Raw genomic sequence first — 18,337 nt, forward strand, 5'->3', positions numbered from 1 at the left:
TACCCAAAACGTTTGACCCAAGTTAAACAATTTAAAGGCAATGCTACCAAATACTAATTGAGTGTATGTAAACTTCTGAGCCACTGGGAATGTGATGAAAGAAATAAAAGCTGAAATGAATCATTCTCTCTACTATTATTCTGACATTTCACATTCTTAAAATGAAGTGGTGATCCTAACTGACCTAAGACAGGGCATTTTTACTAGGATTAAATGTCAGGAATTGTGAAAAACTATTTTTAAATCTATTTGGCTAAGGTGTATGTAAACTTCCAACTTCAACTGTATAAACAAACGCTTCGCCATGACTTTCAAGATTTACCTGTACTAACCCTGGTATTTAAACCTGAAATTGGCCTCTGATTTTTGTTTCAGTAAAGTTTATATGTGGGTTAAAAACGAGAGATCAGACAACTTTTCAGGCTACTATTTCAAATTAAAATCTGTCTTGACCTCTGAATTTGAACCAGCATGCAGTCTAGTACACACTACATAGTCTGCCACGTGACTAAATGAGTCATCTTCCTCTTCCTGTCAGTTTCCTCGCCTTCCTCAGTCTTCCCAGCAGGTCCCTAGCCGTCATTCTTCATCATATTTCTGTCATCAGGCTTGGGTGTGTGCATACGGCCACGCCACTATCCATTGTGGAGCTCAGTCCCTCTCCTCTCAAGCCACTCTACAACATTGGTTTGTTGTAGACCCTACCCATAACCGTTATCTAACCTTAACCCTTACCTTAACTGTTTTACATTTCAACTTCAATGGGGTGACATCACAGTTGGAACATCCCAAGGACCCCATTTAGGATTTTACCTATAAGAACTAAGAGACTTGGGGCCGGCTGCCAGGAGTGTGGCCGATAGGCCTCTTCTATTGGCCGAATAGCCCACAATGGACTGCTGGAAAATGGTAGCCTCAAGAAGAAACAATTAGAACACAGGGACTGCCAAGGGAACTTTATAGACTTGGATGGGGGCTACTGGTGGTAATTTGAAAGGGTAGTAACGAGGTATAACCTCAAATAGGAAGACAAGTCAGGCCACAAGGCATTCATTTTGTGCTGTTTAGAGCTCTATTATGCAATGTAGAGTGCAAAGAAACCACATTAGAACAGAACTGTTGTTAAAGGGTAGGCAGCATAAGTTTTTAATCACCAAAGTAACAATGTAGTGCATTCAAAGATTTAGTAACTTAGTTGAAGTCATGGTGTGGTTACCTATAACTCCAAAAATAGTTGTGTTTTAAAATATTTATGAACTACCTATGCACTGTTGTCAACAGCATATACCAGTGCTACCTAGCTAACGTTAGCTACTAGCCATGCTAGCATGTAATTGCATTCAGGACCAAGCGTTGACAAGGTACTATGTACATTAAATAAGAAAAAAACAAATACATCTCTAGCTTACTACTTAGCTATGTCGACCGTGGTGGTTGGCTAGCTAGGCTAGTTAGCTGGCTAGGCTAGCTAGCAGGCTAAAATAACTTTAGCTGGCTGGCTTCCTGGCTAAAATAACTGCATATATAAGTAATATTATTTGATAACCAATTTAAAAAATCAAGCCACCTGATTAATGAAATAAATGCAGCAAGATCAGTCTCAGTCCACCCCCGCCCACAAAGTAACAAACCACTGGTAAGTCTAGTCTCGACTTTAGACCAGCACAGCTCCATTTTGGGCCTACTTATCTCCCCAATTTGTCTCATTTCGAATGTGCTTCATCTTTCGCTAAGTGTTTCCCATGGCTGTAATTACATCACATATTACAGCCTATAACCGCTCTTTGTTCAGGAGGCACATAGCCACCAATTAAAAACACAAACATTGAGTCGTTAGGTTATGGCGCTACAAAATGTGTCAGCCATAGGAGGTTAGTGGCACGTTAATTGGGGAGGACGAGCTCGTGGTAATGGCTGGAGCAGAATAAGTGTAATGGTATCAAATACATCAAACACATGGAAACCATTCCATTCGCTCCGTTTCGGCCATTATTATGTGGTGTCAGCCTAGTAAAGGGATGATTACAGTAAACAGGGCAATCGTACAGTAAGTCCCACTGGTTTAATTTCCAGGTCATATGAGCCAGTGACTATTTCCTTATAAATCCATTTTGTCTTTCCCTTATGTGGTATACAGTATTTCTTATACAGACTTATGGAGCCTGTTGCCATGGTTGAAGCGATTAGAACCAATTAAAAGTGTGTAATGAGTCTGAGGTTAGGAACTGTAAGGCAGTGGCCCTGATGGGTAATACATATGGGCTGGGTGATGCAGAATGTCAGAACACTGCCAACAAGCAAACACACATTTTGTAGGTAGGCTACCTGCTTACAAGCAGCTTATACCTGGTAATACCAAACCACAATAGGCATAACATGTATTCCAGTCATAATCTTCCATCTTCATAACCCAGAAGCTAGCTTCTTAGACCTATAGACCTTTAATCATAATGGACATAATAAGTAGTGTATTGTCTGCTCAAAATGGCCCCCTCATTTTGTGGTTCTGAAGAAGTATGTATGAAATCATCTGTCAAAAACAGGTGATGATGTGTTGCTGTGGCTCTGTGTCTAGTGACCACATGTGGCTTTTAATGTGCCTTCTATTTATGCCTATAGAGTCTCTTTCATCATCCTGGGTGGTGGTTTTAGTACTAAAAGGGCTTCTTTGGGAAAGCGGTTTGAGGGTTTCTCAAATTGTGGAGTTCTTGAGAAGTATCAAAAACATCTGACCTAATGAACTTTGTGGTCATGCTGATGATAATTGGCTTCGGGATAAGCCTGAAAAGATATTACCAGACAGCCCTGCACTATAGTGGGGCTTTAGTGTGTGTTGCATGGCGCCTTAAAACATAGGCCTACCTGTCTAGCCTCTTAAATGTAAAGTCCCCATATTTGGGGAACCTATTTGTTTTTATTTTATTTAATTCAGTCTGGTATGAGAATGGTAGCCCCTATCTGCAAAAGCAGGATATATGCGGAAAGCTGAGTATCTTGGCTATTGATCGGTGCCTTCAAATCTTTGGTGTGACTTAATACCATATATGGGCATACAAATATATTAGGGCAGGCTGAGCCGATGACCTAATTTCAAGACGGCTGCTACCTTCATTCCGGTTAGCGTTGTGAAGCATAAACACGGAATACGTTGATACACAACAAAAGCCAGGACTCCACAGATCATGAGGATATCTTATTTGTCTGCCTGTGACCTACCGTTATTGATCACCAGCCCCGTGAGACAAAATTTTTATTTTACACACCGTTTTCACCAAACAAAAAAAGGTAAGCTTCGATTTGGTCTGTGTTTGAGCTATAGCTACATATCAAATTAATCATTAAGTCTCGAGGAACAAATCTAGCCATTTGACTTAATGGCAACATCAAATGTCCACCGAGTGACTATATCTTTGCGCATCAAAAATATGATGTTACCTGCTTAGTGGGACTATCATTTGTTTTTCCAACAGGACAATGACCCAACACACCTCCAGGCTCTAAGGGCTATTTGGCCAAGAAGGAGAGTGATGGAGTGCTGCACCCGACCTCAACCCAATTGAGATGCTTTGGGATGAGTTGGACTGCAGAGTGAAGGAAAAGCAGCCAACAAGTGCTCAGCATGTGTGGGAACTCCTTCAAGACTGAAAAGCATTCCAGGTGAAGCTGGTTGAGAGAATGCCAAGTGTGCAAAGCTGTCATCAAGGCAAAGGGTGGCTACTTTTTAGAATATAAAATATAAAATATATTTTGATTTGTTTAACACTTTTTTGGTTACCACATGAGTCCATGTGTTATTTCATAGTTTTGATGTCATCACTTTTATTCTACAATGTAGAAACTAGTAAAAATAAAGAAAATCCCTTGAATGAGTAGGTGTCCAAACTTTTGACTAGTACTGTATATCTCGCTTTTATATTGTTTTTGTAAACAGTTAATTTGTATGTGGGACCAATACATTGGATATGCCTATGCTAAACGTTCAGGCACTTTGGAGAGGTTGGAAAAACACTTGGATATCCCCTGTATGTACCCCGACACCACAACAATGTTTGAGAGAGGTTGGTGTTGTAGAAATGTAGTTTTTATAGTGACCAATAACTTTTAGGCACATCCAGTGTGCAAAAACAGTGCAATTATCACATTCGGACACTTTGGAGAGGTGGAAAGGATACTTGAATGTACCCTGGATACCCCATAACACCACCACAATGTTTGAGTGAGGTTGATATGGTATAAATTATGATTTTATACTGAACAAATAGCATTTAGGGATTGCAAATATGTAATAGCACTGGAATTATCTAATTGTACAAACATATGCCACTTTGGGGAGGTTTAGGGATACTTGGTCCAGTGACCACACCTGACACAACTTACTAAAACATTTGCCCATTTCTAGTTGTTTTCTTTCTCCTGATATTGTTCACACGTTGTAGAAGCCATCTGCTGTGTTTTCAGCTCTAGTCATCAATAATTCACTATTAGCTTGCCAATGAAAGATTACTTTTAAAATAAAAAAACAAAAACGTATTTTGTGTGTGCTTGATCTTGTGTATTCTGAATTATGTAACTCCTATCTTCTGATCATTTCCTCATAATCTCCCAGATGTCTTCTTTCCAAATATACCAAGTTGTTGCATGTCAGAATCATGTAATTACACATGAATAGCTGTTACCTTTGGGTATGTATATTTAGGCGGAACTCTACATTTTGCCATTACATTTAAGAGACTAGGACTGTCAATTAGCCAAGCTTAGGGTTCATCTCAGATTTGCCCTGTGAACTTAGTGATACTTGGCGTCAAGGTTAAGATGTCCCCTGAGTTGATGAGGCCAACATTGTTAGTATTGATTTGCATTTTATCTCATCAATAAGTTATCAAAATATGTCTTAAAGGTCAACTAAACGAGTGAACCAAACAGCCTCACAAAACAAGCATCTGCTTGTGATCATCTCCATGTGAAATTCTCTACTGTACAGTGTGTCTCTTAAAATCATTAAGCCAACTTTTGGTTATCAATTCATTTTTGAACTTCCCATTGTAGTTTCAACATTGCCCGTAATTAAAATTACACAGATAGGTTATAATGTTACGCAGCTTCAATAGTGAAAAGTGACAGACTTACAAGAGGGCCAAAAACACACAATGGAGGAGGCTACTAACACTGTAAACAAGACGAACATTTAGCTGAGCCGTCAGGAATACTGCAAGACCCTGAGAAGATAAATATTTACGCCCCCTTTGAGTGTAAAAAAAACATGGCAGTTCCAAGGACAATAACAATTCACTCGATGCACTTTAAGTCCATGTTTATATTGACTTGCTTGTGTATGGGCAAAAAAAGGTACGTGTTGGGATATTTTGATTAAAGGGAAAATCTCAGCGCCTCGTTGTTGACATGTTTGTAACCTAAATAGGGTGTTGTTTGGTGAAGAGTGTGTGATGTGATTAATGGTTGAGTTCATTAGCACGTGTTTGAGTGGTGGGCTTTGGAAAGACCCAGCATTGGCAAGACCCAGATACATTTGTGTATTGAAGTGTGTGTACGTACATGATTTGTGTAGCCTACACTTGCTGCACACTTGTGAGGGTCTTGGCTTCCTGTCCTGAGTGCATGCCCCAAGCAAATCTGTTTGGCCCAAACCTCTATCTGAAATCTAAAGATGAGAAATTGGACAGTGAGCCAAACTACATGTATGTGTGTGTATAAACCCCATTGTAATGCTACCCTATATATTCACAAAATGATGTGGATACCCATTCAAATTTATGGATTCGGCTATTTCAGCCACACCCGTTGCTGACAGTTGTATAAAATTGAGCACACCGCCATGCAATCTCCATAGACAAACATTGGCAGACATAGAATGGGGCTCCCGAGTGGCGCAGCAGTCTAAGGCACTGCACAGTGCAAGACGAGTCACTGCAGCCCCTTGTTCGAATCCAGGCTGCATCATAGCCGGCCGTGATTGGGAGTCCCATAGGGCGGCGCACAATTGGTCCAGCATCGTCCAGGTTTGGCTGGGGTAGGCCGTCATTGTAAATAAGAATTTGTTCTTAACTGATTTGTCGAGTTAAATAAAGGTTAAATAAAATAAAAAGTAAAACATTTTTTTTTAAATGGCCTTACTGAAGAGCTTAGCGACTTTCAATGTGGCAACGTCATAGGATAACACCTTTCCAACAAGTCAGTTTGTCAAATTTCTGCCCTTCTAAAGCTGCCCCGGTCAACTGTAAGTGCTGTTATTGTGAAGTGGAAAAGTCTAGGAGCAACAGCTCAGCTGCGAAGTGGTAGGCTACAAGCTCACAGAATGGGACCAAGTGCTGAATCGAGCAGCATTTAAAAATCATCAATGCTCGGTTGCAACACTCACTACTAAGTTCCAAACTGCCTCTGGAAGCAACTTCAGCACAATAACTGTTCATGGGTTTTCATGGCCGAGCAGCCGCACACAAGCACACAAGCCTAAGATCACCATGCGCAATGCCAAGTGTCTGCCGGAGTAGTGTAAAGCTCGCCACCATTGGACACTGGAGCAGTAGAAACGTGTTCTTTGGAGTGATGAATCACGCTTCACCATCTGGCAATCCGACAGACACATCTGGGTTTGGCGGATGTCTAGAGAACGCTACCTGCCAAAATGCATAGTGCCAACTGTAAAGTTTGGTGGATGAGGAAAAATGGTCTGGGCCTGCTTTTCATGGTTTGGGCTAGGCCCCTTAATTCCAGTGAAGGGAAATCTTTACACTATAGTTGTTCAAATGTAAGTCAAAAGGTGGTTTATGCAGCTGTTGCAAGTTCTTCTTCCAATGAGGAAATAAGTTGCTCTGTCACCTGGTTCAGTTGTTCACTTTTAGCTCTTCCCAAAGTCCTACCTTGCAGTTTCCAGTTCGTATGACTCATTCATAACTATTACTGGCGAAGGGGAGGTCTGCTTACGAGTCAATGGTGGGAAATGGCAAATGGACCGAAACGTTAGGAAAACAGGGTTTTATGGAATTAGAGAGCGGGGGGGCAAGACCTAAAGATGGAGAGAGAAGAGGAGCAAGAAGGAGAAAGGAAAAAACATCCCGGGGAGAGAGAAATTTGGGATTATGAGAACATGGCCAGAAAGACAGCGAGAGTAAACAAAGTGGGGCTGCCAAGCAAGCAATGGCGCGATGATGTGCTTCCCCTTATGTGCGCAGCTGGTTTATGAGACAGTAAGCAATACCTCCCCACTTGTCTCCCAGACTCTGACACAGGCTGGGGAATTTAACTTCTCCCTCTTAGGTGGCTTTAGAAATAGCCATGTGGAAAACTTTAAGACCCTGTAGTAAAAGCAAAAGTAACAAAAGCCTCTTGCCAAGCCTCTTAGCATCTCGTCTGGCATCCGTCGTCTTTGAAACATTTCCAGCAGTGAGTTTTCCACAGGGACAAAGCAATATTAACAAGTTAGCGCCCAACCCTATGTCCAATTCCTGGTTGCCATTCAACTCTTGCCTTTACTGTATTCTTATTACTGTACCATATCATCAGGTGTGTGTGTGCTGGTGAATTTCTCAGGAAAAATTTATTGAGGTGATATGTTTGTTCCTAGATTGTGTTGGTGTATTGATGCCCTATGTAAAATGCTCTGTCTTCCAACTACCCAGAATTTAACTCACAGACGACTGCTAAGCCTCTAAATTTTGAATTTGTATAAGGATAATGAATTTGAATTTAATAAATGTTTTTTTATTTGTAATGCACAAATTGAATCATTTAATTCATAAATTCATCTTGGATTTCATGATTTGAAACTGAATTGAATGAATATAACTGAATATTCAAATCCAATATTTATATATTCAGTTTCAATACGGTAGATATTGCATTCAATGTCTGTGTATAAATTTGACAATCTATAATTTCAAGTACAGTTGAAGTCAGAAGTTTACATACACTTAGATTGGCGTCATTAACACTTGTTTTTCAACCACTCCAAAAATGTCTTGTTAACAAACTGTAGTTTTGGCAAGTCAGTTGGGACAACTACCTTGTGCATGACACAAGTCATTTTTCCAACAATTGTTTACAGAGATTATTTCACTTATAATTCACTGTATCACAATTCCAGTGGGTCAGAGGTTTACATACACTAAGTTGACTGTGCCTTTAAACAGCTTGGAAAATTCCAGAAAATTATGTCATGGCTTTAGAAGCTTCTGATAGGCTAATTGACATAATTTGAGTCAATTGGAGATATACCTGTGGATGTATTTCAAGGCCTACCTTCAAACTCAGTGCCTCTTTGCTTAACATCATGGGAAAATCAAAAGAAATCAGCCAAGACCTCAAAAAAATATTGTGGACCTCCGCAAGTCTGGTTCATCCTTGGGAGCAATTTCCAAATGCCTGAAGGTACCACGTTCATCTGTATAAACAATAGTACGCAAGTATAAACACCATGGGACTACACAGCCGTCATACCACTCAGGAAGGAGACGCGTTCTGTCTCTTACGCTTCGAACACACCGACTGCGTCATTGCATCACTGCTGCATAACATTTTGCGCAGCTAGGCAACTATACTGATGCAGGTACCTTTTGCAAATGGTCGCATGCGGTTGGACACATGGAGGAGAGAATCATTTTCGCAGTATCCTCAAAACCGTGTCTTTTTGACACAACTGCTGACAGCTACAGGGACATAAACACAAAAAATGCTGCTTGGAGACAAGTGTCCACGATAGTAGGATTGCCAGGTCAGTTTAGTAGTGAGCTTGTGCTAGATGTGGCTAGTTAGCTAGCTAGCTAACCTAGCTTGCTAACCTAGCCAATGAGGTGTGTGTAAAAGAAATAGTCAAATAAATTATGCTAGTTACTACCCCTGATAACTTTACCAAATTTTCATGTTTGAAAGAGTGTGAATGCTAGATACATAGTAATGGAAATGGTAGATACTACTGTACCCCTGATAATTTGGTCAAATAACCGTGTGTGTCTATGTGTACAGTAGGTGACATGTCCATGATAGCTATCTAATAACTATAGTTATGCTAGGTAATGGTTTGGCTTATCATGTTCATGTCTATGTAGAAGAAGACTGTAGGAGGAAGTGGAGAGGACTCAGGGACAGGTATCAGAGAGAGAGAAGGGCAGAGAAAGAGAAGAAGAGGTCTGGGTCAGCAGCTTCAGGCCAGCAGCCTTGGCGCTTCTGCCACATTCTTTCATTTCTGGATCCATTTATTGTGCCTAGGGCAACGAGTGGCAATTTTAAAGCCAGACCCCTTACGTCATCCACAAGTGTTGTCGCCACCGGTGCATCAAGACCCTCAACATCACCTACAAGTGCGACCATCACCTCCACCGGTGTAGTGAGACCCTCTACAACATCATCCACGAGTATGACCACCACCGGTGCAGCCATGGAAGATGATGAAATGGAGGAAGCACCTCTGGATCTGGGACCACCTGAGATTATTATGAACCTCACGGAAGTGACCACTGAGGACCTCGTTGAACAGGATGTGGCCGTGGAGAGAAACGGAGAGAGAAACGAAGAGGAACAACGTCACACCAGGCGTCATCGGAGGTACCAGCCCCCAGATCCACTCAACTCATTTCAGCAGAGGCTCCTCCAAGCCGTCGAGAGGGATGCAGCCCAACCTGATGCTCACAGGAAGGAGGATGAAGAGACCCTCTTTGCCATGAGCCTGGTGCCAACACTGAAGAGGCTGCCTCAGCAAAGAAAAGCAGCAGTCAAGGTTAAAATGTATCAGCTGCTTTTCGAAGCCGAGTTCAATGGTACGTTTTTTTTTCTCCACATCACAGGTAGTGTCATAAGTGTGCGACAGTGTAAAGTAAAGTAGGTCATTTTTAGAGTATACTCATGTAGGTTAATTGGTATTTCAGATCAAAGTATTAATATGAGGCAAATGTATAGCTGTTGTTTCTGGGTTAGAAAATATCCCAAAACAGGTTGCTGTCTAAATATTTGCCTGTCATATTCATCTTTTGATCTGAAATACAAATTCCATGAGTAAACAGCAAGTATTACCAACTTTACCACACTGTTCCTATATTTATGCCACTAACTACACTATACAAGCAGTATTTAGTTAACATAAATCTCACCTTTTATGGTGTTATATTATGTAATGTTTGTATGTGTTGTTTTTCTCTTCCCTTTCAGAAATGGAGTCAATTTAGCCGGCCAGCTCACAGGAAGGACAGGAAGAGGAGAGGAAGGACAGGAAGAGGAGAGGAAGGACAGGAAGAGGAGAGGAAGGACAGGAAGAGGAGAGGAAGGACAGGAAGAGGAGTTGTCTGGTTGTTGTTTTGGCCTCCCTCATTGTACCTTTCTTTTCACACACGTCAGTTCTGTTTAAATTCAGTCAATTCATAAAGTCATTTGTTTATAAATTCTTAGGATAGCATTCATTATTAGTGTTACATAGATTTCTGAATTGAAACTCATACGGAGTTTTCACAGATGCTCTTGGTGTCTTACGAGACTAAAGGTCAATATATTTATTTCCTTTAAAACCACTTGAAAACCAGGGTGTTGAAACTTTTTGTGAAGTTATGTTCCATCGACTGGTCCATGACGTCCAGGGGCCATTTGTTTGTTTAGCTGTGTTATGGCTACATATTATTTCCTTTTTTTCAGAGACAGAGACACACACCTCTTCATACCTCAGATCTCCTGTGCCCTGCCCTCTCTCTCTTTATGGCCATGTCTGAAGTTCCCCTACTACGTCTAGGCTTTATGAGTAGTCCCTTTAATGGTCTGCAGTTGTGCCAAAAATACATGCTCTTGTTGTTCTCTTACAGATTACAGGCTACACATTCATTTTATTTATTTTTTACACGCACATACACACCTCTTTCAATAGTTCAATTTTTTTAAACATTTTTACAACACACATACCTGTCACGTTCTTTCCTGTACTTGAATACTTATTAAATTATGTTTTCATAGTCAGTTGTTTCATATCTAATTTAGACTTAATCTGCGTATTTCTTCCCTACACCTTTGCAGATCTAAGACAAGATGAAAGTAAAAACACATTCTCTTCCTAATTAGTTTTTTTTCCACCTGTATTTTGTCAGGCCAGTGAACATGGTGGTAAACTGTACTATTTGTATGGACCCTAGGTTACCCTTTCCCTTTGTTATCATACTAACTGTATGTCGTATAACCTTAATTAGTGCTCCCGCTCACCTGATGTACCATGCCAGGTGTGTATAATACTGACGTTAATGGGAGAGGGAAGGGGTTATTAAGGTGTGGTCTTTACTCCCAAATGTCACTTAAATATAGCTTCCAATTGAAGAGACAATGATACATAAAGTAATCTGGGGAAAAAATGCAATTTTATGGACAACGGTGGATGGTTCTTAAAATAACCTTTGTGTTATGGGGCTATTAAAAGAGCCGTTTCACTCCACGGCATACTGCCATGGGACTTCACCTGCTGGCGATGAGAAGTAGGTGGTCAGCTTCTCCCTCACCTGGAGTGCCTGTCTGGGGGCGTTGTTGGCACCTGCCCTGGTGACTTCAGGAAGGTGACCATTTGGCGTGCCCATCTCCATCCGGAGCGGCCCCTGGAATGACCTCCGCAGGTAGTTGTGGAGAACACATGTGGCCTTCACGCAGGCATCGACATTTGAGGGGCTGAGACCAAGCACTCTCCGATACATTCTCCATCGGGCTGCCAGAATCCCAAAGGCGCATTCAACAACTAACCTTGCCCTGGACAGTCGTTTGTTAAAGATCCTTACAGGCTTTGGCAATGGCAGCTGGCGTCCAGCGTAGGGCCTCATGAGGTTGGGTCCTGTTATGGCTGCAAGGGAAAGTATTGAGTAGCCAGATAAAAGATGCCCATTTCAAACGGCCTCGTACTCAATTCTTGCTCGTACAATATGCATATTATTATTACTATTGGATAGAAAACACTCTAGTTTCTAAAACCGTTTGAATTATTTCTCTGAGTGAAACAGAACTCATTATGCAGCACTTTTCCTGACCAGGAAGTGGAATGTCAGAAATATATGCTCTGTTCAACTTCCTGCCTATACATGGTCATGATACGTAAGAGTCTACGTACACTTCTTACGCCTTGCTCTGGGTGTCAAGAGGCTGTGAGAGAAGAAATGTTGTGTTTATCTTGGTCTGAGGTGGAATAAAAGCTATTTCTTTGACGTGACCGTCCACTTCCGGTACTCTGAAGCGCGCGACTTGGACAGTGGGATTGCCTTCTGTTTAGCTGTCGTTATGAACGACTAACATCTCCGTCTTAGATTTTATTTGATACATGTGACCATATCATAGTAACGTATGTTTTTTCAATATAGTTTAATCAGATTATTGAAATTTTTTCGGGAGTTTTGCCATGTTCCGTTCTCTGACTTTGTTTACGTTGGAGAGATCCGTACCACTTGGCAACTGCCCATGCTAAATGAAGAGGGATATTTGCCGTTCCAGATCAAAACAACGACTCTTCTGGACAAAGGACACCTTGTCCAACATTCTGACGGAAGATCACCAAAAGTAAGAAACATTTTATGATGCTATTTCTAATATCTGTCGTGCATGTGAACTGGTCGTGGGCGCCCAAGTGTTTCTGGCTATTGTGGCTACGCTAATATAGCGCTATATTTTGTTTTCGCTGTAAAACATTTAATAAATCGGAAATATTGTCTGGAATCACAAGATGCCTGTCTTTCAATTGCTGTACACTATGTATTTTTCAGAAATGTTTTATGATGAGTAATTAGGTATTTGACATTGGTGTCTGTAAATATTATGGCTGCTTTCGGTGCAATTTCTGATTGTAGCTGAAATGTAAACTATGATTTATACCTGAAATATGCACATTTTTCGAACAAAACATATGCTATACAATAAATATGTTATCAGACTGTCATCTGATGAAGTTTTTTCTTGGTTAGTGGCTATTTCTTTCTTTATTTGGTCGAATTTGTGATAGCTAGTGATGGAGTAAGAAACTGATGGAGTTAGAAAAGTGGTGTCTTTTGCTAACGTGGTTAGCTAATAGATTTACATATTTTGTCTTCCCTGTAAAACATTTTAAAAATCGGACATGTTGGCTTGATTCACAAGATGTGTACCTTTCATATGCTGTATTGGACTTGTTAATGTGTGAAAGTTAAATATTTAAAAAAAATATCTTTTGAATTTCGCGCCCTGCACTTTGAGCTGGCTGTTGTCATAAGTGTACCGGTGTCGGGCTTGCAGCCCAAACAGGTTAAAGGGAAGGCCTCATCGCCGACGAAGATGTGGGGAACAGGTCCCAGGTCTTCAGCCCCAGGGAGTGATGCAGGTGGTGGAATATCCAGGGTGCCATCCTGAAGTGCCTGGCCAAAGGCAGAGTCCCGGAGGGTCCCGCCATCACTTCCCTTGCCGTAAGCACCAACATCGACAACACGGAAACAGTAGATGGCATCTACTACAGCCAAGAGTACAACTGAATATGTACCCTTGTAGTTGTAGAATTGCGAACCTGAGCACGGTGGAGCCTGGATTACTACATGTTTCCCGTCAATGGAGCCAAGACAGTTGGGGAAATTCCACCTCTCCAGGAACTCGGCAGCGATGGCCCTCCAGTCTTCCTCCTTGGGGACAGGCATGTATTCACCAACCAGACAGTCCCAAATGGCTTGTGCCACAGAGGGGACAATGCCTGCCACCGTGGACCGTCCAACTCGGAAGCTGAATCCTATGGTCCTGTTGGAGTCCCCTGTCGCCAAGAATCTAAAATATAATGATAAATATTGTGTATAACTTGAATTCCACCCACATATTATATCTACTCATATAGCTACCTCATTACTGTTTATTATGCTATACTAATTATATTGTAATACTCATCAACCATCATTAACAATGCCTTCATCAGGGCAGAAGGCACCTTTCTTTTCATTTGGTAACATTGCATAATTAAAAAAGGATTATAAACCAACTTTGGGAAAAGTTATAGTCCCAATGAACATTCTGTAAAAGTACATCTGATGTCAAATAGGGACTATTAACTAGAGCCCTTTAGCTATCTAGGTTGCACATAAAAACAATGTATCAAATATCAATCAATTATGGTATCAAAGGCTTTAAAAATGTACTAGAATGTAGCTTACCGGAGACAAATCGCCAGGCGTTCAACTGGGCTGATGGACTCCCGGTAGTTGGTATCCATCCGGGCGATCCTGGCTCCAACCATCTGGAGTAGGTGATCGAACTGGCTTCGGTCCAGACGAAAGTAACATCGGAATTCCTTTCCAAACAGTCGAAGCTCTTGAATTAGACGGTGGAACTCCCCTGCCTGCTTTCGGGACTTTAACCATCTCTGAACCCACACAGACCTGCGCTTTCGGCGGGGCTGGTCCCGGCCCAACAGCGCGATCAAGACCACCTTCCTCAACGTTGGTCTCATTGTTGAAAGAGCCTACTCTGCCTATCTTGACTATTTATTATTGCATTTCGCTCCAAAACTGCGTTTGAGGGAAATTATATTATAGGCTCTCACAATTAATTTGAGGATGTCATCGAATAAATAATATACTTGGCAAATAAATAAATAAAAAATGTAAAGAAATTATGCAATCAAGCTGTTTTTATGTAATCCCAAATTTTTACTGAATGTGTGCAAAAAATAAATCTACATTCATATTTTGCTACTTTCTGTCAAGTCCACTCATACAATTTGATGCATACGTTCGATTTATCGAACGTATGCACCACACAGAACGCACTGCAACTGCCTCTGCAACGCAATGCTGCAAGGCAAATGCAGCGTTCCATTGGAAATGAATGTACTTCTGGTGTATCGAAACGCAATGACGCAGTCGGTGTGTTCGAAGCGTTAGAGATTAATGTACTTTGGTGCGAAAAGTGCAAAATCAATCCCAGAACAACAGCAAAGAAAGGACCTTGTTTAGATGCTGGAGGAAACAGGTACAAAAGTATCTATATCCACAGTAAAACGAGTCCTATATCCATAACCTGAAAGGCCGCTCAGCAAGGAAGAAGCCACGGCTCTAAAGCCACCATAAAAAAGCCAGACTACAGTTTGCAACTGCACATGGGGACAAAGATCGTACTTTTTGGAGAAATGTCCTCTGGTCTGATGAAACAAAAATATAACTGTTTGGCCATAATGACCATCGTTATGTTTGGAGGAAAAAGGGGGACGCTTGCAAGCCGAAGAACACCATCCCAAACGTGAAGCACTGGGGTGGCAGCATCATGTTGTGGGGGTGCTTTGCTGCAGGTGGGACTGGTGCACTTCACAAAATAAATGGCATCATGAGGAAGTAAAATTATGTGGATATTGAAGCAACATCTCAAGACATCAGTCAGGGAAGTTAAAGCTTGGTCGCAAATGGATCTTCCAAATGGACAATGACCCCAAGCATACTTCCAAAGTTGTATGTAAACTTCTGACTTCAACTGTATAGTACCAGTCAAAAGTTTAGACACACCTACTCTTTCAAGGGATTTTCTTAATTTTTACTACATTGTAGAATAATAGTGAAGACATCAAACTATTAAATAACACACATAGAATCATGTAATAACCCAAAAAGTGTTCAACAAATCAAAATATATTTTAGATTCTAAATTCTTCAAAGTAGCCACCCTTCGGCTTGATGACAGCTTTGCCCACTCTTGGCATTGTCTCAACCAGCTTCATGAGGTAGTCACCTGGAATGCATTTCAATTAACAAGTGTGCCTTGTTAAAAGTTAATTTGTGTAATGCGTTTTAGCCAATCAGTTGTGTTGTGACAAGGTAGTGGTGGTATACAGAAGATCGAATTTTAACAAATAGGGCTAAGTCCATATAATGGCAAGAACAGCTCAAATAAGCAAAGCGAAACGACTATCCATCATTACTTTACATGAAGGTCAGTCAATCCAGAAAATGTCAAGAACTTTGAATGTTTCTTCAAGTCCAGTCGCAAAAATCATCAAGTGCTATGATGAAACTGGCTCTCACTTGTTAAACCTTCACAGGAAAGGAAGACCCAGCAGTCTCTGCTGCAAAGGATACATTCATTAGATTTACCAGCCTCAGAAATTGCAGCCCAACAACTCCATTCATATTAAACAGCCTACCTGTTAGTTGATCATTCTAGCCTACTCCTTTTCATTTAGCAGACTTAATCTGTAATTAATTCCATTTTGCATTGATTAGAAATCTCCCACTTCACTTGCTACACATGGAGCCTGACTAACGCCGCTTTGATCTTGGATTGACCGACAATAACAACAAGCTACAGGTGTGAAATGGGTGCGTCTACCAGTGCGTCTTTTTTTATGGGACGTACTCATAAAAACTGTCATAAAACATGTAATGGTCTATCGTTGTAGGCTATGTGGCTCTTGTATTTAATTTTAGACAAAGCCGTGTCATTGTTAAAATAGGCCCGTTTTTTAAAATGAAAAATGTGTATCCCAGGTAATCAAATACTAACGTCTGTTCGGATATTTGAATATCCATGCCCATCCCTACTAGCAACCTGCAATAGAAAGTTCCAGGGATTGCTGTATGTGTTTGTGTGTCTAAACATCTGAGTGGCTTAGCATCTGAGCGATCTAAGCTCATCATGCAACAATCTTAGAATATTTTTTACTCAATGTATAAGGAAACCATTTCTAAGCAATCTGATGGGATTAGTTACGGACTCATTGCCAATTGCAAATTAGCCTGGTGCAATCAACATTTTTCTGCAGAAGGGGGGATATGCAGGCCAGCACATACAGAAGAAGCGATTACGCAATGCACCAACGCCTTTTCAACAGAACACTGGATGTCATGGGATCAATATGGCTGTTGACTCATCCTCACATATCAATACCAGGACTTGAGTTCTAGATAAAAGGGCGTCAAAACAACAGAATGGCGCAAGGATTTGGACAGCAAACCAGAGCCATCTGCCTTCCTTTGCTCACCACACTGAATCTGTCTGAGCAGTAACTTGAGTGAGTCGTTCACACTAGACCAGGGTGAGGAAATAAAGTTGTGGGGAATTGTGGGAAACGAGTGAGGTGTGGGAAATGAGTGAGTTGGGGATTTGTACTGACCAGGAGTTCCGAGGGTTCTGGCAGGAATTCCGTGTCCTCCCCAAATATGAAGTCTGGAGGTAGTTCTGGATCCTGTGCATTGAATATGATGTCCCCTGAGAAAGAACAGAATTATCACGTCAGCTTTCTCACAGCTTTCACACAACAAGTTAAGGAATTCAATTCAGCCCACCATAGCAATGTTTACTACTCGAGCAGCGAGCACACACAAACACTTCTTATAAAAAAATAAATAAGAAGTTGATTCTACAGAAGATGGGGAAAATGTATATACCACAATGCTGGTTCAACTGAATTAAGACCTTAGGTCATCACAATCAGGCCTACTTTGATTCTAGCTGATGCGATAAGGTACCATTGATGACCACATGCATCAACATTCATGCGCTCCTGGCTATTAGTCTAATCACTCTGCTATTTAACACTCTGTATTAAGTAAACTGCGATGAAATGGACCTGTTATGAACATGTTATGTACTGTTATGAAAGAATGAGAACATGTGACTACAGGTGCACACTTGTTCAGAAACATCAACATGGTGCACAAGGAACAACACACATTCCACTAACAACCAAATTGCCCATTTACAGTAAGACTTAAACATTTAAAATGCTAAATTTGCCATAGTCAGTATTGGCACAGAATAGTCAATATTGTTATACAGAATTTAACAGAGTAGTGGGATTGAATAGGCTAGAACTGGGTCAATATCCAGCTCCAAAAGTCTTGGGACAGTGACAAATGTGTTGTTGGCTCTGCATTCCAGCACTATGGATTTGAAATGATACAATGACTATGAGCTTAAAGACTGTCAGCTTTAATTTGAGGGTATTTTCATCCATATCGGGTGTATCGTTTCCCCCCCATTTTACAAAAAGTATTGGAACAAAATCACTTGTGTATTAAAGTAGAAAAAAGCTTAGTATTTGCTACCATGACTCATCATTATTCACGATTCATTCAGGACAATCCATAATCATGGTAGCATCCACATTAATGTAGAAGTGTTTAGAAATATATAATATTTTTTATTTACAATAAAAGTGACAGAAAAATTATTTACCATTCTTTTCTATTGGGCAAAATAATCTGAAACACAACCAAAACAAACAGTAAATGCATCCAACAAATTTGTAGTCACACAAGCTTGATCTAGTCATTGCGTGCTATGAATATGTTACCAAAAACTTTTTACTACTTTAATACACATACAGTGCCTTCAGAAAGTATTCACATCCCTTGATTTTTTCCCACATTTTGTTGTG

General features: G+C 40.8%; 1 protein-coding gene and 1 pseudogene across 1 annotated transcript; one reads left to right on the forward strand and one right to left on the reverse strand.

Moving 5' to 3' along the window:
• The window catches only part of LOC120060084, a 149,590-nt pseudogene extending 132,139 nt beyond the window's left edge, over positions 1-17,451 (reverse strand).
• LOC120060538 lies at positions 8,925-10,257 on the forward strand. Its single transcript, XM_039009930.1, has 2 exons — positions 8,925-9,770; positions 10,159-10,257. Exons 1-2 carry the CDS (start codon positions 9,020-9,022, stop codon positions 10,173-10,175), a joined length of 768 nt encoding a protein of 255 aa, XP_038865858.1. The 5' UTR covers positions 8,925-9,019; the 3' UTR covers positions 10,176-10,257.
• Positions 17,452-18,337: the final 886 nt, after the last annotated feature.

This window comes from Salvelinus namaycush, chromosome 15 (assembly GCF_016432855.1).
Source record: "Salvelinus namaycush isolate Seneca chromosome 15, SaNama_1.0, whole genome shotgun sequence".
NCBI classification, from domain to species: domain Eukaryota; kingdom Metazoa; phylum Chordata; class Actinopteri; order Salmoniformes; family Salmonidae; genus Salvelinus; species Salvelinus namaycush.